The sequence below is a fragment of the Papio anubis genome, chromosome 9 (assembly GCF_008728515.1).
Source record: "Papio anubis isolate 15944 chromosome 9, Panubis1.0, whole genome shotgun sequence".
NCBI classification, from domain to species: Eukaryota; Metazoa; Chordata; class Mammalia; order Primates; family Cercopithecidae; genus Papio; species Papio anubis.
The window spans coordinates 29,995,237-30,018,171 of record NC_044984.1 but is presented as its reverse complement, the minus strand read 5'-3'; the positions used below and the strand labels follow the sequence as shown (position 1 = coordinate 30,018,171).

The window sequence follows — 22,935 nt, the reverse complement described above, 5'->3', positions numbered from 1 at the left end:
AACAGGCAGTGGGGATGGAAGTGAAAGAAGAAACAGAATCTCTAAGGACTTCACAATAAATTTGATGGAGGGCCATGCAGAGGGTGAAGGAAGAGCTCAGTTGGCTTCCAAGTTGTTTTTGTGTGACTGTGGATGATAACCAAGATAGGTAAACAGAGGAGGAGCAGATTTGGAGGGAAGATTGTATAATCAATTCTCAGGGTATTTAAAGGTTGGAATGGATTGGTGATCAGTTGGCCATATTTATCCTAGAGCTAAGGGGAGAGATTGGACCAGGAAATGAATAATATTGGGTTATTACCAATAAGATTGTTAGTAACTTCCTGTGAGTGAATTGCCCAAAGACAGAAAGCAAAATGATACCTGAAATGTAAGGGAGAAAAAAGAGAGAAAGAAGAAAGATTTGTGAGTAAACAGAATTGTCAGAGCTGAGTGCATACCTTGTGCCAGTCTTTGTGTTGATGCTTTACAGATACTATTCAGGAGATTTGGGATTTGTTATTATTATTATTTTGAGATGGAGCTTTGCTCTTGTTGCCCAAGCAAGCTGGAGTTCAATGGCACGATCTCGGCTCACTGCAACCTCTGCCTCTGGGTTCAGGCAATTCTCCTGCCTCAGCTTCCTGAGTAGCTGGGATTACAGGTGTGTGCCAACAGGCCGGGCTAATTTTTTGTATTTTTAGTAGAAACGGTGTTTCACCATGTTAGCCAGGCTGGTCTCGAACTCCTGACCAGGTGATCCACCTGCCTTGGCCTCGCTTAGTGCTGGGATTACAGGTGTGAGCCACTGTGCCCGGCCTGTCATTATTTTATAGATGAGGAAACCGAATTAGTGAGGTTAAGGAACTTTCCTGAGGTTTGGGTCAAATCAGGTGTGTATACTACCATGTATCCATTTTCTTAACATTTTTATCAAGTTTGAAAATGGGAGAACAGCTTCATAGAAGAGTATATGGGCCCATTTCATGACCTTAAAGTCTCCCTGAAAAGGCTAAGTTCCTCTTTTCCCACAGACCTGGGCTTAAAATCTTTAGTAATCAGAGTTTTATCTTCAATTAAATTTGTTGTACGTATCTTGGGATAGATAGTGTTTATTTTTCTTTAATGTGCAGCTCTTATAAATTCAAGGAAATAAACAGAATTTCCTAATATTACAGAAGGGCAAATAAAATTAGTAGTGACTTCCTATTTAGTTGTAAAGACAGAAGCAGAAATAGACTCCAAATTGACTCATTGCAGACTCAAGTATAGTTTTTTATATATATATATATATTTTTTGTACTTTTAGGAGAGATGGGGTTTCACTGTGTTAGCCAGGATGGTCTCAATCTCCTGACCTCATGATCCGCCCACCTCGGCCTCCCAAAGTGCTGGGATTACAGGCGTGAGTCACCGCGCCCGGCCTGAGTATAGTTATATTTTCTAACTCATAATCATCCCTTTAAAGCGAATAAATATTCTTTCTGACACTTTGAATTTTTTTTCATCCACTGGAATTCCTCTTAATCTAGAATTGGGAGACCTAGTTTTTTTTTAACTCTACCAAAATTGGGGAGGGGCCTGATGGTTTTTTACACTATCTAAAGCCCAGATACTGGAATTTGTAATTTTATTTTTAACCTATGCCACTTCAGTTGAAGACTTATTTCTGAGTTTGACCTCTTTCCTGTATAGGATGAGTTTTAGGCTCTTCTGCCAAGTGTGGATTCCATAGACAGCCACAGTTATAAATGCTTTACCATCTAATTTCTCAGAGACAGGGCACGTGTTTGCAGAGGCTGTTGGCAAACAAGTGGGGTCTGCTACCCTTTCTCAGTTTTCTTACAGACAGATTTACATTTGTCCCTTAAAGTAAGCTAAATTCAGGAATTTTGCTGAGATGTAGGCTGGTATCTAGAAGCGGTTAAGAGGAAATAATGTCTTACTGCTCCATGGCTTTCCTTAACTGCTGATGAAACATGTCTCATTGTTGGGGAATACTGCAGCCAAGTGGCCTAGCAGCGGGAGAATACAAAGCATTTAGTCCTGTTGACCCTTTGTGAAAAGTGTTGCTCCAGTTACACTGTTAGTGTTTACTGGATCTTGTACTTAAATGTGATTCATGATAGCATATGATTGACTAAAATGGTGTCAGTGGTGGCATTACCAGTTACAGGAACTCAAGTATCCCCCCATAGTTTGTGATCACGAGTATTTTTTCTTGTTTATTTCTTTTCCTTTCCCATCATCCTGCCATTTCTAGTTTGACTCTAAAGACATGCATCTCCTTCACTTCAAAGTTGTCTTTGGTTGCTTAGTTCTTTTTGTCTTTGTTCTCTGCTGCTTCCTTCCCACTTTACAAATCTTTTGCTTGTCTCCTCTCTGCAGTTTCCTTCCCATTCTGCTCTGTGTGTATTTTGATCTTACCAGTCTAATTCGTAGTCTCTCCCATGGAGTGTATTTTCTAATTTGTATCTCTCCATCTGTATGTCTTTGAGGAAGTTTATTTAAGCTCTGTGCTTTTTTAGATTACTCTTAAGGTGCGTCTTGATAACCAAGGTTATTGGGGAGTGATGCTCTTGGTTAAAAAAAAAAAAAGCAGGAGGTAGTAAAGTGAAAGTAAGCTTCTTTTATGCTTGCACTCCTCAGAGGCAACCACTACTTACTATTTTTAAAAACCAATTTTAAAAGAAGTTTGTGTACTCACAGTCTCATTTTAAAAACATCCTGTGAGATTATACTGTATTACTATTGTTCAACTTGCTTTAAAGGTTGAAACAGCATTCTGTGGTGTTTCAAGCATAATTTAACCAGTCTGAAAATTCATTGACATTTAAGTCACCTCAACTACCTTGTGTGTTTTTTTTTAAAGACTTAGGCCAGTTGATTTTTAGAAAGAAAAAATGATAATTAGAAGCTAGGATTTTGGTTTATTGGAAACTTAAGGATAGTTTCATTTGGGAGGTTGTTCCCCTAATTTGTGCATATCAGAATTTCAGTTCCCAAGATGACTTGGACAAGTTGTGAAGTTAACTGTTGATTTACCACATTTGACTATTGCTCTCAATTTTCTTCCATCTAGTCCACCCAGTGGTATGATTGAGTTTCGAAAGGTACTTTTGAATATAAAAATAACCCTTTACTTCTAAATATATAAAAAAGCCAGAAGAAGGAATCTAGAGAGTGGAAGTGGAAGTTACATTAGAGTAACTAATGGTGTCCTTCAGAGCATGCATACCAACTAAGGAGAGTTTAACAGATGTTAAATTCATCATGATGAGAAGAACCCTCTTCATATCCTTAAATGTGAGTTAACACCCTTATAAGATTTAAAAAGACAAGAAAATAGTTGAATTAAATTCATGGCCTTTTCACTGTCTCCTGATTCCATATTAAAAAAGTTACTAAAGCTCTAAAATTTGCATTTCAGTATTTTTCATTTTGTTTCCTGGTTGGAGCTTAAAATAAACAAGTATTTGGTATTGTTGAGATTTATAAGAGTTAATCTTTAATCATATTTATCAGAAAACTTTTCGTAAATAGCATCTTTAATGTAAGCTATTGCTGTGAAACTTTTTCTTTCTTATGTATATTATTATATTCAGTAAACTTATGTGTTTAATTAGACATTATTCCTGATCTTTGGCTTCCCAATTTCATTAGATGAGATTAGAATTGTCCCTTTTGTATCTTTGATATATCGTGGTTATCTCATCCTTTTCTTGACTCATCAGCACCAAGGTTAGATTCATTAAGTTGATCATTAAATTTATATGAAACCCACAGCTTTAAAGTAGAAGAAAACCCCACAAATCAACCAGAACAGATGTTTAGAATTGATTGTCGTGTTTTAAAACTTTATTTTTTTGTTTATATACATTTTGTCCATGTAATTAGTTATCTTTCTTAATTGCTTTTGCTCACTTAGCTATTACCTTTAATCTTTTTAACTTTGGGATATTCAATTAATTTGGTCAGAACTATAATTATAGCATGGTTTTTTTTTTTTTTTTTTTTGACGTGGATTTTCACTCTTGTCCCCGAGGCTGGAGTGCAGTGGTGCAATCTCAGCTCGCTGCAAACTCCGCCTCCTGGGTTCAAGCAATTCTCCTGCCTCAGCCTCCTGAGTAGCCGGGATTACAGGCGCCTGCCACTACTACGCCTGGCAGATTTTTTTATTTTTCGTAGAGATGGGGTTTCATCATGTTGGTCAGGCTGGTTTCAAACTCCTGACCTCAGGTGATCCACCCAGCTTGGCCTCCCAAAGTGCTGGGATTACAGGCTTGAGCCACCATGCCCGGCCATGGTTGATTGTTTTTAACTGTTACAGTATTAAAACAATTTTTGGGTTTTTGGCTAATAGTAGTCAAAGAAAGAATGCCAGTGAAAGTGCTTTATAAAACGTAAAGTGCTATACAAATGACAATTTAAAATTTAAGCAACACATTTATTACACTTGTGAAAACAAATAAAAGAAAAAAACTGATCAACACAGTCCTCCTCTAAATTTCTTTCTGACCCAGAAATGTGTGTACATGCAAAGGCAGCTATGTCAGAGATAAGCATTACAAACTCCCGTAAGTAGGCATGTTTTAACTGTAACCTTTCAAATCCTGAGAAACTTCTCAAAATGTTTGTCCTATTTGAAGAAACTTCAGACAGCATACTGTAGACAGACAGATAGATGATGATAGATAGTGTCAGAAGAAAAGAAAACTGGCCCAAGATGGCTACAGTTTGGACATATGCATGATTAAACCACCGCCTACAAACTAAAGCTGACCCCTTGGGTTTGTAACTGGAGTTTGTTAAATATTTTACTGACAGATACTGGTTGTAAACTTGTTTGTCAGATATAGAACAAAGGCAGGATGGAATCAATCATCCTTCCACCAGACCCTAAGGTGCCTACACAATTATTAACTTTTCTCTCCTACCCACTCAACCACATATTTACTTTACTTTAGGCATAACATCACTGAATATGAACCAAATTCTCAACTATTGCTTCACCATACTGCACATATTTTCCTTTTAAAATAATGTATAAAGACCGTGCCTCATGCAGTCTACTTCAGAGCACAGATAATAACCTACTGGAACTCATGCTTCCTGGGTGCGCATCCTCAAGCTTTGTGTTTGCAAGCAGCACATTCAGATTCAGCACACCTCCTGACTTAGTCAATCTAATGAGAAGGTATTAAAAATTATGGAGAACAAAGCCTCTAAATCGACTAAATCCCCTGCAACTGCAGAACATCTGATTCCACCTTTAGAAACCCCAGCTGGGTTAATATACAGTACTTAGGGTGCCTCATTGTGTAATCACTTAAACAAATGGACTACGACAACTTCAGAATGACTCTACATCACAGTGGCCTAAATGCAGATCCTTTGATATGCTAAAATTGGCATACATGCAGACCAGGATGGAAAGTGCTAGTGCAAAAATTAAGCAACCAGAATGGGGAAGCTACTTCCAGTGGTATCTTGAAAGTAGTAAAAGTGGGTAGGATGATCTTTTTTCCTTACAGAATGCTAATAAACAACTTAGAGGTGGTAACAGATAGCTCTCAGATATACTCTCTTATTAAAAAACAATCTTCAGAAGTACCTTCTTTACTCTTTGGTGCCTCCTTCACCTCCTACACCTTCGCTCTACATCTTTCTAACTCCCCAGGCTGGATCTAATTTTTCTTCTTCTCCCATCTCTTTCTCCTTGTCTGTCACTTGTTAAACAGACTGTGACAGGGAACATGGCTCCAAAGGCCCCTGCTCTTGTTGTCCTTCCACCTACTCTGGCAGCAACCTCTTGTGCAGAAGTGAGGGACAGGAACTCTACAGGAATGCTTCCTGTGGTTGCATCATTCTGGGAACAGCCTATGACAGGTGGGGGATTCCTAATTCTCTTTCTCTTTTTTTAAGGGATTAAAACATTTAATTGGCTGGGCGTGGTGGCTCACGCCTGTAATCGCAGCACTTTGGGACGCTGAGGAGGGTGGATCATCTGAGATCTGGAGTTCGAGACCAGCTTAGCCTGGTCATTATGGTGAAACCCCATCTCTACTAAAAATACAGAAAATTAGCCGGGTGAGATGATGGCCCATGTAATCCTAGCTACTTGGGAGGCTGAGGCAGGAGAATCGCTTGAACCCAGGAGGTGGAGGTTGCAGTGAGCCGAGATCGTGCCGTTGCACTCCATCCTGGGCAACAAGAGCGAAACTCTGTCTCAAAAGAAAACAAAACCAAACAAAAAACCATTTAATTATACATATACACACAGATATTACACATATTCAATGCAATAGCATTCAGAATCCCAGCAGGATGTTTGTGAAAATTAACAACTTCTTCTAAAATTGTTTTGATAATGAATAGGGCCAAGAATAGCGAAGATAATCTTAAAGAATAAAGTTGAAAGACTTATCAGGTATGACTTACAAAGCTGTAGTAATTAAGATAGTATATTATTAGTGGATAATATACAATTATATAAAAAGAATAGAACATTCAGATACAGCCCCATATTGGATTTTTGACAGCAGTACCACTGGAGTGCAATAAAGAAAAGAGTGATCTTGGCTAGGTTTGATGGTTCACATCTGTAATCCCAGCACTTTGGGAGGCCGAGGCGGGTGGATCACGTGAGATCAGGAGTTCGAGACCAGCCTGGCCAATATGGTGAAACCCCGTCTCCACTAAAAATACAAAAAATTAGCTGAGCATGGTGGCGGTGCCTGTGATACCAGCTTCTTGGGAGGCTGAGGCAGGAGAATCGCCTGAACCTGGGAGGTGGAGGTTGCAGTAAGCCGAGATCGTGCCATTGTACTCCAGCCTGGGCAGTAAGATCAAAACTCCATCTCAAAAAAAAAAAAAAGAAAAGAAAAAAGAGTGATCTTTTTCATTAAATGGTGGTGCTGGGTGATCTACATATCCGTGGGGAAGAGGGTCAGGGAAGAATCTTCGACCCTTACCTTTAATACCATGTAAAAATACCACAAATTCTAGAACAATTAAAATCTAAATTTGAAAGGAAAACAAACTTCTGGAAGATAATAAAAGAGATTATTTTCCGGACCTGGAGGAAAGCAAAGGTTTCTTAATCAGGATGCAAAAAGAGCTAGCTACAAAAGAAAATGCTGATAATTTGTACTACATTAAAATTAGGAACTGAAGTTCCTCAAGACTCAGTTAAATGAGTAACAGTGCACAGAGTAAAGACATCTGTGAAACATATAACCACCAAAGGTCTTGTATCCAGAAAATAGGCACATGACTGAAGAGGATACCTAAATGGCCAATAAATATGAAAGAAAGGTCTAGGACCCATTTGGAATCAGGGAAATACTCATCAGAACCACACAGTGAGATGTCACTGAAATAAAAATGGCTGATACCAAGTGTTGGCAACGATCTGAAATATATGGAGCCGTCATACAGTGATGGTATGAGTGTTAACTGGTACCATCATTTTGGGAAACAGTTTAGCAAGATCTACTGAAGGCAGATTTACACATTTTCTATGACTCAGCAGTTCTGTTCCTAGAAATACTGACACACACACACACACACAGAGACACACACACACAGAGACACACACACACCCAAAAAATACATAAAACAAACATTATTTGTGGTAGCCAAAACTGAAAATGTCTCAAAATGTCTATCGACCCTAGAATGGATATGCCGTCACACAATGGAATTCTATACAGTGAAGAAAAATAAAAAATACAGCATGGATTAATCTCAGAAATGTTGAACAAAAGAAGCCAGACTGAAAGGGTACATTCTGTATAGTTCCAATTAAGTTTAAAAACAGGCAAAACCAGTTGATGGTGATAAATGTCAGTTGTTACCACTGGGACCAGGGAAGAGTGACTGGGATGAGACCTGTAGACTGCTGGTACAATCCTCTTTCTGATCAAAAGTTACTTCTCCTTTGCCAGTGTTGTCAAACAGCTGAAAGGCTACCATAAACAAAGTATCAGGGGCACCCAGGACCAATTAAAAGGCCACACACTATTGAAAAGATATTAGTCATTACAGTGGAAATATCTGGTGCATGCCACCTTCATCAAGTTATCAAACGTAGCATCACCAACACTGGGACAACATTCCTCCCATCTTCGGTCTGACCCACCACTCCACTTAAAAGTTCCACCATCTTTGGATTAGGCTGGCTTTCTCCAAAAATGTTCAAGTATGGAGTGATAAAGTCATTGGGAGACATGAAAAATTCACCATTTTTCTCAGTGCTTGCATACTTCAAAAATGTTGTAAGCTCAGTTGGATCTGCTCTCTTGGTTAAAGCCACCTTGGCAGCTGCCATGCATGGCCCTGGGTCCAGGGGGCTGTGGGAGCTACTCACTGGCTTGCTCATGCTTGGTCCCAGTGGTTCACTTCCAGTACCAGCAGTGTGTATGCCCAGCCTGCCTGGAGTCCTGATTCTTTATCAATCCTAGTCGAAGGCCAAATTATGGGCCATAGTTAAGGAACTTCCTGACCCTTATGAAGATCGGATTTGCTTTACCAAAGAATTTGAACTCACAATTAAAATCTATGACCCAGGTCATTCCGACATTTATCGGCTTGTCTACATGCTGGTTTCAGCTGCTTAAGCTAAGGAATAGGTAGAAAAAGCACAGTGTGGTTGGATCCCCTAACAGATCTTGTTCCTGAAAATCCAGTATGACCTCTGCCGCAGCCAGCTCCCCAACTTTGAGAAGATGGCTCAAAGATGCGTGGGTATGAGCAGCTTCTCTGTTAAATACCATTCCCTTGTTTTTTTCAAAAGATCATAGATTATGGCCGGGCACTTTGGGAGGCCGAGGTGGGTAGATCATGAGGTCAGGGGTTCGAGACCAGCCTGGTCAACTGGTGAAACCCCATCTCTACTAAAAGTACAAAAATTAGCCAGTCGTGATGGCACATTCCTGTAATCCTAGCTACTCAGGAGACTGAGGCAGGAGAATTGCTTGAACCTCAGAGGCAGAGGTTGCAGTGAGCTGAGATTGTACCACTGCACTCCAGCCTGGGCGACAGAGTGAGACTGTGTCTCAGGAAAAAAAAAAAAAAAAGATCATAGATTGGATTAAAATCCAGCAATGCTGCCAGAATCCGGATGGGCCTGTTGTAGATTTTTTTTTTTAACCCACTTTGATAAAATATGAAAACAATATTGCAGATGTCAGTGGACAACTTGGAAAACAATAAAAACGACACATTATTAAATTAAGATATCCCACACAATTTGGATGATGCACTACCCACTATTGTCAAATGTCACATGACTGACTAGGTGATGGCCAGAACTAATGACAGGTCAACTTAGCTGACCAGTTGTCCTGTACAGTCATAAAAAAGGAAAATCAAAAGGCTGTATACTTAACAATGGCAACAGTTAACCTCTTAAAACTCCCAGGCCAAGAAGAAGAAAATTAAGTCTATTGGTCCTAAGAGCTCTTCTCCCCTTGTCTGTCACTACTACAAGAAACTAGGGCATTTTAAAAGGAATTGCAAGATACTGAAATGGAAACAACAGGATGATAAACTGGAAAACTAGGAATCCTCTGAGGAAATAGGGGGTTTTCATTTCTCCCATTATGGTGCTTTAACTCACTCTTTGGGGAAAAAAATAACACAATAATCGGCACCGGAGCTGCTGTATCAGTTATAAATTCCACCTTACTTGAAAACCTCATTTCTCAGAGGAATGAAAAAGTTAACATGGTGGGTATACCTAATAAACCTATCTCTGGGTTTAAATTCACACCTTTGCTTTACTGGTTCATTGGGTTTGGCTTCCTCCCAAGGGCTATGAATATGATACCCTCAGCCAATCCCGTGTTTTCCAGATATGCCCAGAAGTGCCTGTTTAACCTTCTGGATTGAAATTTCCACAACATCCATAATGCTCATCTCTTTTTCCTCAAAGTGGGAAATGTTTCTGGAACTCGAACCATGGGATTAGGGAAAGCAAACCAAATAATGCTCTCATAATATATCACAAGTTGGCCGGGTGCGGTGGCTCACACCTGTAATCCCAGCACTTTGGGAGGCTGAGTTGGGCGGATCACCTGAGGTCGGGAGTTTGAGACCAGCCTGACCAACATGGAGAAACCCCGTCTCTACTAAAAAAAATACAAAAGTAGCCGAGCGTGGTGGTGCATGCCTGTAATCCCAGCTACTTGGGAGGCTTAGGCAGGTGAATTGCTTGAACCTGGGAGGCGGAGGTTGCGGTGAACCGAGATCACACCTTTGCACTCCAGCCTGGGCAACAGAGTGAGACTATGTCTCAAAAAAAAATCACAAATTGATGTTAGTGGTGTAAAGACACCCTCATGTGATTGGGAAAATGGGAAAACAAAAAAATATAATAAAGGGAAGGAAACCATAAGGCTCCTTTTAAACTTCAACTTTTCTACTAATGCCTGAAGCTGAGCGTTTACTTGAAACTATGTCTTACCAGCTGTGGTCCCAGTCTAACACAGACATAGGAAAGATACTCTCAGCTGCTCCAATAAAGGTTGAGATTAACACTATGAATCCGTTGCTTAACGTAAAATAATAGCCACTATGGCAAGAAGCCTTAGGTGGAGTTGCCCCAATCATGAGATTATCTTGAGAGAAGTTTTATTATTCCCTGCACCAGTCCCTGCAACACCCCCATTTTCCTTGTCAGAGAACCAAATGGGAAGGGGATGGAGATTTGTACAGAACTTAAGGGCTGTAGACGGTATTATAATACCTAGATAACCAGTGCTTCTTAACCTTCATACTTCTGTCTGCCATACCAAACATCAATGACGATAGTGTTCTTTTTTTTTTTTTTGAGACGGAATCTCACTCTGTCCCCTAGGCTGGAGTACAGTGGCACAATCTCAGCTCACTGCAGCCTCCACCTCCCGGAATCAAGCGATTCTCCTGCCTCAGCCTGCCAAGTAGCTAGGATTAAAGGCGTGCACCACCACACCCGGCTTATTTTTGTATTTTTAGTAGAGACGGGGTTTCATGATGTTGGCCAGGCTGGTCTCGAACTCCTGACCTCAAGTGATCCACCCGCTTCAGCCTCCCAAAGTGCTGGGATTATAGGTGTGAGCCACTGTGCCTGTCCCTGACAATATTTTTCAGTTGTGGGTCTCTGTAGTGCCTTTTTAAAGCATCCCTATACATCCAGGTAGTCAGTATTTGTTTGCCTTTACCTGGAGAGAATGACGGGATACTTGGACTGTGATGTCACAGCGATATACAGTGCCTCTTACTTTTCCCAAATACTGAAATACGAATTTAGCAGACTCGGACTTCTCTCAGGGGATCCTCATCCCTCATCCAGTGTGTGCATGACCTCCTCCTTTGCTCTGACACACTTTCTTCCTCTGAAGAAGAAAACTTGTACTTACTTCAACAATTGGCCATCACAGGGCACAAGGTGTCTAAGAGTAAACTTTAATTTTGTCTTTCTCAAGTCAGACATGTGGGACATGTCATATCAGCCAAAGGATTGAGCATCAATCCTGATAGAATCAAAGGAATCTTAGCTTTTTTGATGCTTACTACTAAAAAATAGCTTAGAGGGTTCTTGGAGTTGGCTTGCTATTGTAGAAGCTGGATACTAAATTTTTATCGTGCGACTCAACCCTTTTATATCTGTTTAAAGAATGACCGGCCTGGTCCCATCATGTGGACTCGTGAGGGACAACCAGCTGTGCAACAAATTAAAGAAAGATTAGTAGGCCAGGTGCGGTGGTTGATGCCTGTAATCCCAGCACTTTGGGAGGCCGAGGCAGGCAAATAGTTGTGGCCAGGCGTTCAAGACCAGCCCGGGCAACATGGTGAAACTGTGTCTTTACTGAAAATACAAAAATTAGCTAGATATGGTGGCAAAACGTCCATAGTCCCAGTTACGTGGGAGGCTGAGGCAGGAGAATCGCTTGAAGGAGGCAGAGGTTGCAGTGAGCTGACTGCTTTCCAGCCTGAGTGACAGAGCAGGAGTCTGTTTTTTTTTTTTTTTTTAAAAAAGATTAATAAATGCCCCAGCAATAAGACACCCAAACTATGAACTTTCTTTCTCTTCATGAAGATGGGGAAACACATTTGGTATGTTGACTCAAACATGGTGACCAGCAAAGACCTATAGGCTATTATAGTCATCAGTTAGATCCAGTGACTCGAGGGCTGCCCCCTTGTGTAAGGGCAATATCAGCTACAGCCCTTCTCTATAAAATTGTTGGAGAGACAGTCTTGGGGTCCCCTCCCTTACTGCCTTCATTCCACATTCAGTTGAGCTACTTCTGAATTCTCATCATAACTTAACACATATCTTTCAATAGAGTGACTTCCTATTAGGTCTTAATTTTGCTATCCTCTAATGTTACTGTCTCTTGTTGCAATAGTTCTAACCTGGCCCCTCTCTCTCTCTCTTTTTTTTAGACAGGGTCTTGCTTTGTCACCCAGGCTGGAGTGCAGTGGCATGATCACAGCTCACTGCTGCCTCGACCTCCTGGGCTCAGTTAATCTGCCTGTCTCAGTCTCCCCAGTAGCTAGGACTACAGGTGTGCACCATTGCACCTGGCTGATTTTTGTATTTTTTGTAGAGACAAGGTTTACCATGTTGCCCAGGCTGGTCTCGAACTCATGGGCTCAAGCAATCTGCCTACCTTCAGTGGTACTTGTGGATCTCTGTAGTGCCTTTTTAAGCATCCCTATACATCCAGGTAGTTACTATTTGTTTGCCTTTACCTGGAGAGAATGACGGGATACTTTAAATGTGATGTCACAGGGATATACAGTGCCCCACTTACTTTTCCCAAATATGAATTTAGCAGACCACAAAGTGCTAGGATTATAGGCATGAGCCACTGCACAAGGCCTGGCCAGTCTTCTGACAAGATCTCTCATGACTTCATCCTGATGACATACCCAACTTTTTACCCCAAGGACAGACCTACAAGAATCACCACTAGATAATGCCTAGACAGAATGGTTTACAGATGTATCTTACTTGAGGGGAGAAGGTAGTAAGTTTAAAGCAGGATGTGCCATGGTCATTGAAGCTGGTCTTCTTCAGGCTAAGTCAGCCCAACTGGCTGAACTGATTGCTGTGACTCAAACTTGTCAACTAGCAAAGAATAAAGTGGCAAAAATTATGCCCCTATGCATCCAGTGGTGCTCATAACTTGGGAATGCTATGGAAAGAGAGAGGGTATTTAACCTTCTCAGGGCAACCCATAAAAAATGGACTAGTCTTGGAGCTCGCTTTTGGCAATTATAAAGGTTCCAGGCCGCTCTGAATTAGACACAACATAGAATCAAGGTAGTCAATTTGCTGATGCAGTAGCTAAGAGAGCTGTGTTTGAGACACCAGTCCGATCCTTGGAATGACTGTGAGACTTAAACAGTTAAGTCTACTACGCTAAAGGAAATCCAAGACTTAGCTTCCACCGAAGAAAGATCTACCTGGAAATGAAAGTGGGGGTACTTTTTCCCCCAAACTGAACTATGGTATGGACCTAATGATAAACCCATCATCCTAGTGGGGTGTCAGATTCCCTTCATGGAACACATTTACAGCTTGACCCATTGGAATTCAGATAAAATGATATCCTATTATAAACAATATTATTGGAAACTGTCATCATGGCACAGAAGATTGATTCACAGTGTACCCTCTACCCAAAACACAATCCTGGAAAACCCTTTTATGGGGCTCAGGGTCATTTTTTTTTTCTACCTAGACCTTTTGAGATGTGGCAGCTTGATTTTATCCAGCTGCCACCATCTTAAGCATATAAACATGCATTGGTAATGACATGCATGTCTTTGCATTGGGTAATGCAATTGCCCATCCTGCTGATGGTCAATGGTAGTGGGTAAAATCTTATTAGAAAGGATTACCCCATTGTGGGGAGTCCCCTTTTGACCTTCACAGCAGTAGGGGAACTTATTTTACTGCCCAGGTCATTGAGTATTTGTAAAATTTGGGGCTGGGTGCAGTGGCTCACGTCTGTAATCCCAGCACTTTGTGAAACTGAGGTGAGCGGATCACCTGAGGCCAGGAGTTTAAGACCAGCCTGGCTAACATGATGAAATCCTGTCTCCCCTAACAATACAAAAATTAGCCGGTCATCGTGGTGCATGCCTGTAGTCCCAGCCACTCAGGAGGCTGAGGCAGGAGAATCACTTGAACCCGGCAGGCGGAGGTTGCAGTAAGCCAAGATCGCACCACTGCACTCCACCCTAGGTGACAGAGCAAGACTTGATCTCAAAAAAAAAAAAAAAAAAAAAAATTGGCCTATATTTCAGTATTTTGATTGTGCCTACTACCCTTAGTCCTCTGGATTGGTAGAATGGAGCAATGGAATAATAACACAATTGGCTAAGTCCCTGGATTGGTGCAATGGACCAATGGAATAATAGAAAAAATTGGCTAAATTTATGGAGGCTTTTCGCCTCTGCTGGCCGAAGGCACTTCCCTTGGTATTGTTCAACCTTTGATCCATCCCTTTATCAGCTCTCTTCTCATGAAATTGTAACTGGAAGACCCAGGCACGTGGGAATCAAGATGACTGATCCAAATTTACTGAATGGGGACATCTTGCACTATTTTAAGGGACTCATTCACCAACTCATGAAAAGGCAGACCTTAGTGCAAGACACGTCCCACAGTGTACTCCTGGGAAATGAAGATTCTGGTCATGACCTCCAACCTGGAAGTTTTGTCTGTTGGAAAAGACATCTCATAAAGGACTCCCTCCAGCCTTGGTGGAGGGGCCCTTGCCAGGTACCGTTGAGTAATCCATGCACAGCAGAGTTAAAGGGTGTAGACTCACGGATCCATATCTCTCACCTTAAAAAGGCACAACTTCCTGAATGGACCATGACTCCCACCAAAGATCCCTGTCTCTGATTCACCAAACAGCTTCAACCCTGAAACCAGGACGAGAAGTTGACAACATCTGAGTGGACAGCTAATTGACCCAAGACTTCAGAGCAGGCCTGTATGATCTCCTGTCTAAACATTCTTAGAGTATTATATTTACTTTGGGGACTATTGGCCTTGTCTGCTTTGACTCAGATTATAGGATATATAACCTGGTTAATGTTTCCATACACATGATGGCCACCAATATATATATACACTTGACTTTTCAGGGTCTCTGCTGGTGATGGAAAAATAGTTCATGAGCTAAACTTTTCCAAAGTGTGGCAGATAGAGGCAGTCTCTCAGATTGCTGGATTTGTCACCAGCTTCCTAGGGCCATTCAATATCATTACATACTACTTGTTGCACCTGTGATTGATTTTTCTGACACTCCAAATGTTACCATATACTTGCGCCAGTTCTCTCCAAGTGTCCCTTTCCAAATTCAAATTCAGCTTCTAAAGCCAGGCCATATTTTCATTCTGTGCTTAATTATATCCCCTAAGTCTCACCCCTTCCCACCGCCCCCAGGCCTGTCTATCAGGAAGCCAATCAGGGACAAATTCTCTAACTTATCTGGAACACAAACTTAATTCCTCATCTTTTCCAGGCCGCTGTCCCTGCACATTCCTGGCTTCCCACTGTTACTGTCATAACTGGCAACTGAATGTCCAAAGGAGAAAAAGCAAAAGCAAATTGTCCCAGCACGTCTTGTTTGTTATGTATCATGCTTATGCAGGCTTTTGTAAGACCTGCAGTAAAACCAATCCATGGCTTACTCATGTTTTAAACAACTTACCCATGAATGAATAGTTAATAGATACATTTTGGTAGGTGGCATTGGGCCACACCCACCAACCCAAGGATGGGCACATAGTGTAAATAACTGGCAAAATAGCTGGCAAATTGAAAGGAGCTTTTTTTTTTTTTTTTTTTTTTTTTTTTGAGGGAGGGTCTCGCTCTGTCACCTAGGCTGGAGTGTGGTGGTGTGATCATGGCTTACTACAGCCTTGACCTCCCTGGGCTCAGATGATCCTCCTACCTTAGCCTGTCGAGTAGCTGGGACAAGGAGTCTGTGCAGTAGCTCACACTGCCTGCTGCACTTACATCAACACCTCAGGTGAAGTAGAGACTTGCATAGAAAGAATTTTCAAGCAAGCTAAATGGTTACAAGGGGCACAAACTACCGATCTTCTCAATGATCTGTTTAATTGGCTTCCTATTTCTTCCAGTCTGCAATTCAAACCCTTTTTCATGGGTAAAGTACCAATGTCATAACAGGGTTGAGGGCGATGCATCTCACACATGTGTGAATGTCCAATCATCACACTTATAAATGACAGAAGGATCTCAAACCTTGATATAATCGTAGTGTCTATCCTATTTCTCTTACTATCAGTTAAATTACTCATGGTATTTATAATCAACTTACGTAAGTCTATTGCTAAAACCAGAATTATAGGCCAGTTGCAGTGGCCGACACACTAGCACTTGGGAGGCCAAGGTGGAAAGACTGCTTGAGGCTAGGAGTTTGGGACCAGCCTGGGCAATGTAGTGAAACCCTGTCTTAATTAAAAAAAAAAAAAAATTGGCTGGGCGCGGTGGCTCACGCCTGTAATCCCAGCACTTTGGGAGGCCGAGGCGGGCGGATCACGAGGTCAGGAGATCGAGACCATCCTGGCTAACATGGGCCGGGTCTCTGCAAAGGAGTGCGAAGATTGGCTGGAGGCCTGTGGTCCCGGCTGCTGGGAGGCTGGGGGCGGGAGATGCGGCGTGAACCAGGGCTGGAGCTGCAGTGAGCGAGATCGCGCCACTACACTCCAGCCCTAGAAGCTGACTAAAAGCTGAGACTCTATCTCAAAAGTAACACCCTCCCCGCCATTTTGGTAGCACAATGTAGATAGAATTATCCTGTAAGCGGAGCAGCAGATTCCACTACATACCCCTGGAGTGTCTGCCTCAGGCCTACATCAACCTCATCTCACCTCTTTCCCTCCAACGTGGGACATGACTTCCTGGGAAGACAGAAGGACATAAAGTATGATCATTTGTGTTCTCTAAAGAGAAATTTTGATCAAAAGGAGGAAAATGGAAATATAAGGAAAAGTGGATTGACACAGCCTCTTCTAAATATTTGTTCTGGCTGAAGAATGTATATGTGCAAAGGCAGCTATGTCAGTTAGATCATTGTTAGAACCTCCCATAAATGGGCATGTTTTAACTGTAACCCCTCAAATCTTGAAAAACATCTTGAAATGTTTTTTTTTTCTATTTCAAGGACCTTAAGAAAACATATTGTAGATAGACAGATAGATGATGATGATAGTGTCAGAAGAAAAGAGAAAAGTGAGACAAGATGGCTGCAGTTTGGACATATGGGTAATAAAACCATGGCCTATTTACTGAGGCTGACCCTTTGTGCATTTGTAACTGGAGTTTGTTAAATATTTTACTAACAGGTACTGGTTGTAAACTTGTGTGTCAGATATAGAACAAAGGCAGGATGGAATCAATCATCCTTCCGCCAGACCTTGAGATGCCTACGCAATTATTAACCTTTCTCTCCTACCCACTCAGCCACATACTTACTTTACCTTATGTGTAACATCACTGAATACCAATCAAATCGACAAGAATGTAATTGTTGCTTCACTGTACTGCAGGTATCCCCCTGTTTAAAAAAATGTATGAATACCATGCCTCATGTAATCTTGCTTTGAAACACAGGTTATAAGCTATTGGAACTTGTGCTCTCTGGGTGCACATCCTCAAGCTCGGCCTAATAAACCTTGTTTGATTGAGATTCCCATCTTGGGTCTCTCATTTGGGTTGACACACCTACTATGAGACTGGAATCTTAGATGCTGAGCTTACAAAGATGATAAAGATGAGTGAATTCCTCAGTTATTTTTATTTTTAAATGTCTCAAAAACAGGCTTACTGAGATCATTCATGTACCATAAAATTCACTCATTTATATACCATAAGATTCACTCTTGTAATGTGTACAATTCAGTGGCTTTTAGTATACTCAGTTTTGCAACCATACCACTATTTAATTTTAGAAGACAAATAACAGTTCATAATCAGTATTTTAAGTTTTTCTTGATTTTTGGCTTTAATCTCACAGCTTAATTTTCCTCTTCTTTCTCCAGACACACGTTTAAGGGTGAGATTGTATGGGTCTGTTCTCAGCTGTAACTATTAATCAGTTAGAAAGCAGATAGTATTACCTTTCTTCCTTTAAAACATAGTGCCGAGTGATATGATGCCTATGAGAATAGAGGCAGAATTCACAGATAGTTTCAGAGCTGATGGTATCATTTGAACAAATAAGATAGATTGTACTGGAGGAATCATTTAATATTGCACAAATGTGGTACTAGGAAAGCAGTATTCTAAAGAACCACCAGGTTGCTTGAAAAAACAAATGTCCAGTTTAAAATCAACTTATGCCATGCCCACCCACTACTTTGTTAAATATATAGAGTAACTTGGTTTCAGAGACCATTTTGTGTCCTTGGTTTTCCTCTAGAGATTAAGTAGTGTTTTTGTAAAAATTTCCTGGGTTTGTAGATTTTTGAAAATACTATCAGTTAATCTCAGGGATCCCCAAATCTCAAAATGGTTAAACACCAAACACTGCTTAACTTGGTTGCTGTAAACAAAGCCCAAAATGAAACCCCTGTGTATTTACTGCAGATTCCCAGGTGCCTCTTAAGTGTGAGGATAAGCTCAGAAAAGGCTTAATAGATGTATTAAGTTGTCATCCATTAAAAGGTTCACATGCTCCTTGTGTGTTGCATAAGGACAGGTGTCTGCCACCTCATTGCATTTCTCACTGAGCATTGCCTAGGAGAGGGTAAGCCCTAGGATTTAGATCCCTCTCAGATCAAAAGTAAGGACAAAAGTAAGGTCAGTCAGGACAAAAGTAAGGTCACGGAGCTATATAAAAATGGATTATGAATCCTAAGACATCAGCCTATTCTCCCCCATGTCTAAGAAGAATATTCCTCAGCTGATGACTGGAATGTCTTGCTAGGGGGTGGTGGGTAAGTTTTGTGGAGGTCCCCACCAGCAGAAGAAAATCATTGAAGAGGAACACTTAATTCACAATGGCTGCTGATTAAAAAGAAAGCCTCAGTATTCACCTATAATCCTAACATCCTTAACAGCTTGCCAGTGTGGTAACTGGCACAAACTATGGCGTCTTGGTCAAATCCAACCTCAGTGAAGGTAGTTCATATCCTAGAGATGAGCTGAATGCTGATAGCTTTGAGGACTTGTTTATTTGGGGGAAGGGAAAGAGATTGTGAGGGTAGAGATAGGAATCTATCTGTCATAATAGGATTTGGTCTGTGTATTAATGGAATGAACTGGCCTTTTTTGCTCTGCTTCATTTGTCCTTGCTGAGAAGGGAGGCTGAAGTTTCCAAGAGTTATGGATGAAGTTGTAGAGTATTAGAGAAACTGTTCTCTGACCTTGATGGTAATGCAAGCTGTTGGGTGAGTTTGGAGAAGAGCACAGGGTGGTGTGAGGACGAGGTTCGTATTACATTGTGCCTTAAAACAGGAATATACATATTAAAACAATAACTGCTACTCTGCTTTCTTGTTTCTGCAATCTTCTGTCATTTGACATTGTTTTTTCCAAAGCAACGTGCAACCATTTTCTTCAGGATTTTCTTTTCAGTTATCATATGGGTTTGTTGTTGGATTGAGAAAAAAAAAATCTGCCTCATTTGAGCAGGCCTCTCTAGACCTTTTCCTACGACTGTGTAGAGAGTACTTTCTCATTTTTCTTCCTCTCAAAGCATCAGATTCCCAAGCATTTAACTAAAATTATTATCAACTAAAAATGTTTCTTTTGAACAATTCTTAGAGGTCACTGTTTAGACTTAATTATTGAAATGCATCAAGGCCTTCTGCCTTGCCCCCATGTCACTCTTTGGCCTGCCTCTCTCACCAACAAAAACATTGCAGAGAACAGTTATATTAACAATAGCCTGTTTGAAAGGGAAGCTTCAATTTTTAAGCTAATTATTTGCTAATAAAAGTTTTAAAAATACTTTCTTTTAAAAGTTGTAAAACTTTTGTCTATATTTCAAAACCCCTCAATACCAAAAAAAGACATATAAAAAGCCTGGATATTTGGTTACTTCTGAATCATTTTCATTAATACTTGCTATATTATACTAACCAGAATTGGAATGGAATGGGATCAGATGAGACAATCCAAAGACAAATACAGCCATATGTCACACAAGGACTTTTTGGTCAACCATAGACTGCATATATGATGTTGGTCCCAAAAGATTATAATACCATATTTTTTTGTACGTTTTTTGTATTTAGATGCACAGATTCTTACCATTGTATTACAGTTGCCTACAGCATTCAGTACAGTCACATGCTGTATAAGTTTATTGCCTAGGAACAGTAGGCTATCCCATATAGCCTAGGGGTATTGTGGGCTATTGTCATCTTGGTTTGTGTGAGGATGCTGATGTTTGCACCAGGATGCCCAATGATGCATTTCTCAGAATGTATCCCCATTGTTAATCAACACATGACTGTACTGAAGCTTTAGGTTTAGTCATCTAAGTTTATGTCTAAAACAACTTTAAAAAGATACTGTTCTGTGGTTATAACTCCTAAAACTATGGACACGAAAGTGGTATTAATAATTTTCTTGGCCAGGCACGGTGGCTCACGCCTGTAATCCCAGCACTTTGGGAGGCCGAGGCAGGCGGATTACGAGGTCAGGAGATTGAGACCATCCTGGTTAACACGGTGAAACCCTGTCTCTACTAAAAATACAAAAAGTTAGCCGGGTGTGGTGGCGGGCGCCTGTAGTCAGTCCCAGCTGCTGGGGAGGCTGAGGCAGGAGAATCACTTGAACTCGGGAGGCAGAGCTTGCAGTGAGCCGAGATCGCACCACCGCACTCCAGTCTGGGCGACAGAGCGAGACTCTCTCAAAAAAAAAAAAAAAAAATTTGTTTTCTTTTGTTGTTGCTTTATGTGATAATTTATGTTAGACCCTCATACATACAAACATCCTCTGGACTTGTCCATTGGAGTTTAGTTTCTATATTCATTGCCTTTTCATCACGTCTCTTAGTCCAGATGTTCTGGTGAGCTGGCCCTTGACTTGGATATTCCAAATTACTTTTCCTAAGGTACAGATTTACTGCCAGCTACATATTTGCATCCAGCTCCAGAGCTGTTTTCTTCATTCCTTCCTTGATGTTGAGATTTTTTTTTTTTTTTTAACAGAAGGACTGCAATTTATTTCACTCTGCACCTCTGGGACATTTGCCTCCCACTTTTACTACTCTCAGCACAAAGCCTCATAGAAGAGGTCCACAAACCTCTAACAACTAAGGGGCAGATCAGCGGTCAGACAACATGAGCTCGTTCTTTTTTTGTCTTAATGATACATGGAATTATTATTATTATTATTCTAACCTTGGATTTTTGTGAATTTTACATCTTCCTTTCAGCAGTTTCAATTCAGGGCCAAGCTTGACCCTGTTGCTTAGAACTTCCCATTTATCACAGAAGAAATCCCCTCTGAATTTCCATTAGGCAAAGTAGTATGGGCTATGCATAGTGAGCTAGTTGTGTACTTAGTATCAAATAGTGTTCATGGTAAATGCTCAAAACTTCCCCAGAGGGGAATCACGTTAATGCAAAGATGCAAAATAAAAAGGTTTGTCTTAAGTTTAAGGATACATCCTTGATTGTGTACAGCTTCATTATTTTACAGGATTGTTTGTGGCATTTCTTACTTAAAAACCTGATTTTAAAAAATGCTCCTGTTCCCCATTTTTAGAGTGCGTGTTTGCTAGGCGAGGTAGGAGGTAGTAGAGTCCTCCTTAAGTAACTAAACTTTTCTTTGTGTTTTATACATTTGCCATGATAGTGCCAAGAATGGAGGTAGATCCAGGAGGTCTTCCCCTGAGCTGCCTGCCTGTCTTGGTCATATGATACCAAGTTGCTTGGGGGTGGGGTGGAGCAGAGAGAACTCTTTAATGGTTCCTTGTTACAGCCCTCAACAAAGATGTGTCAATTCCCTTGGCTTTACAGACTATTGCCCAGAAGAAAAGATGTTTGGTTTTCACAAACCAAAGATGTACCGAAGTATAGAGGGCTGCTGTATTTGCAGAGCTAAGTCCTCCAGTTCTCGATTCACTGACAGTAAACGCTATGAAAAGGACTTCCAGAGCTGTTTTGGGTAAGATCACCTGATGTTTTTACTATTCTTAGAGTGAAAAAATACCACAGCATACAGAAATATTTGTAAGCAAGGTGATTGGAACAATGTGCTAATAATAAAAATCACTTATTCTAATTTAGGCTGTTTAAGTCTCCTGCTTTTTAAATGAATCAAACAACGCTGACAGCCTACTTTTTTCCAGATTATGAGGAGCTACCACATTAATTGTGAAGCCCCTTACAGTTGTAGCTAGACAAACCCTTTTGTTGTTGACTTCCTTTTGTGGTTAATTTTTAAAAAGGCTTTTAAAAAAATTACTGTTGACTGGGTGCAGCGGCTCACACCAGTAATCTGAGTGCACTTTGGGAGGCCGATGCAGGCGGATCACGAGGTCAAGAGATCGAGACCATCCTGGCCAACATGGTGAAACCCTGCCTCTACTAAAAATACAAAAATAAGCTGGGCGTGGTGGCGCACACTTATAGTCCTAGTTACTTAGGATGCTGAGGCAGGAGAATCGCTTGAACCCAGGAGGCGGAGGTTGTAGTGAGCCGAGATCATGCCGCTGCACTCCCGCCTGGCGACAGAGCGAGACTCCATCTCAAAAAAAAAAAAAAAAAAAAAAAATTTCCCTTGACAGGGTGCAGTGGCTCATGCCAGTAATCCCAGCACTTTGGGAGGCTGAGGCAGGTCGGTCACTTGAACCAGGAGCTTGAGACCACCTGGGTAACATGGCGAAACCCATCTCTATAAAAAATACAAACAAAAAAACTTGCTGGACGTGGAGGTGCTTACCTGTAGTCCTAGCTACGTCG

At 41.0% G+C, this 22,935-nt stretch overlaps 1 protein-coding gene and 1 non-coding gene across 6 annotated transcripts in view; one reads left to right on the top strand and one right to left on the bottom strand.

The window, feature by feature from the left end:
* The window catches only part of SINHCAF (SIN3-HDAC complex associated factor), a 46,122-nt gene that overhangs the window by 6,198 nt on the left and 16,989 nt on the right, over window positions 1-22,935 (top strand). For 3 of the 5 annotated variants that reach the window (XM_021922158.2, XM_021922161.2, XM_021922157.2), the window contains exon 2: window positions 21,991-22,138. In XM_021922158.2, coding sequence (XP_021777850.1) covers window positions 22,011-22,138 — 128 coding nt within the window. In that variant the 5' untranslated portion in view covers window positions 21,991-22,010. Of the gene's footprint in view, window positions 1-14,836; window positions 14,979-21,990; window positions 22,139-22,935 lie in introns of all 5 variants that reach the window. The other 2 variants (XM_021922159.2, XM_021922160.2) reach the window with 1 other exon arrangement.
* LOC116269084 lies at window positions 16,153-16,251 on the bottom strand. The gene has a single exon (XR_004176400.1). It is a non-coding gene; the product is annotated as a small nucleolar RNA U13 (small nucleolar RNA).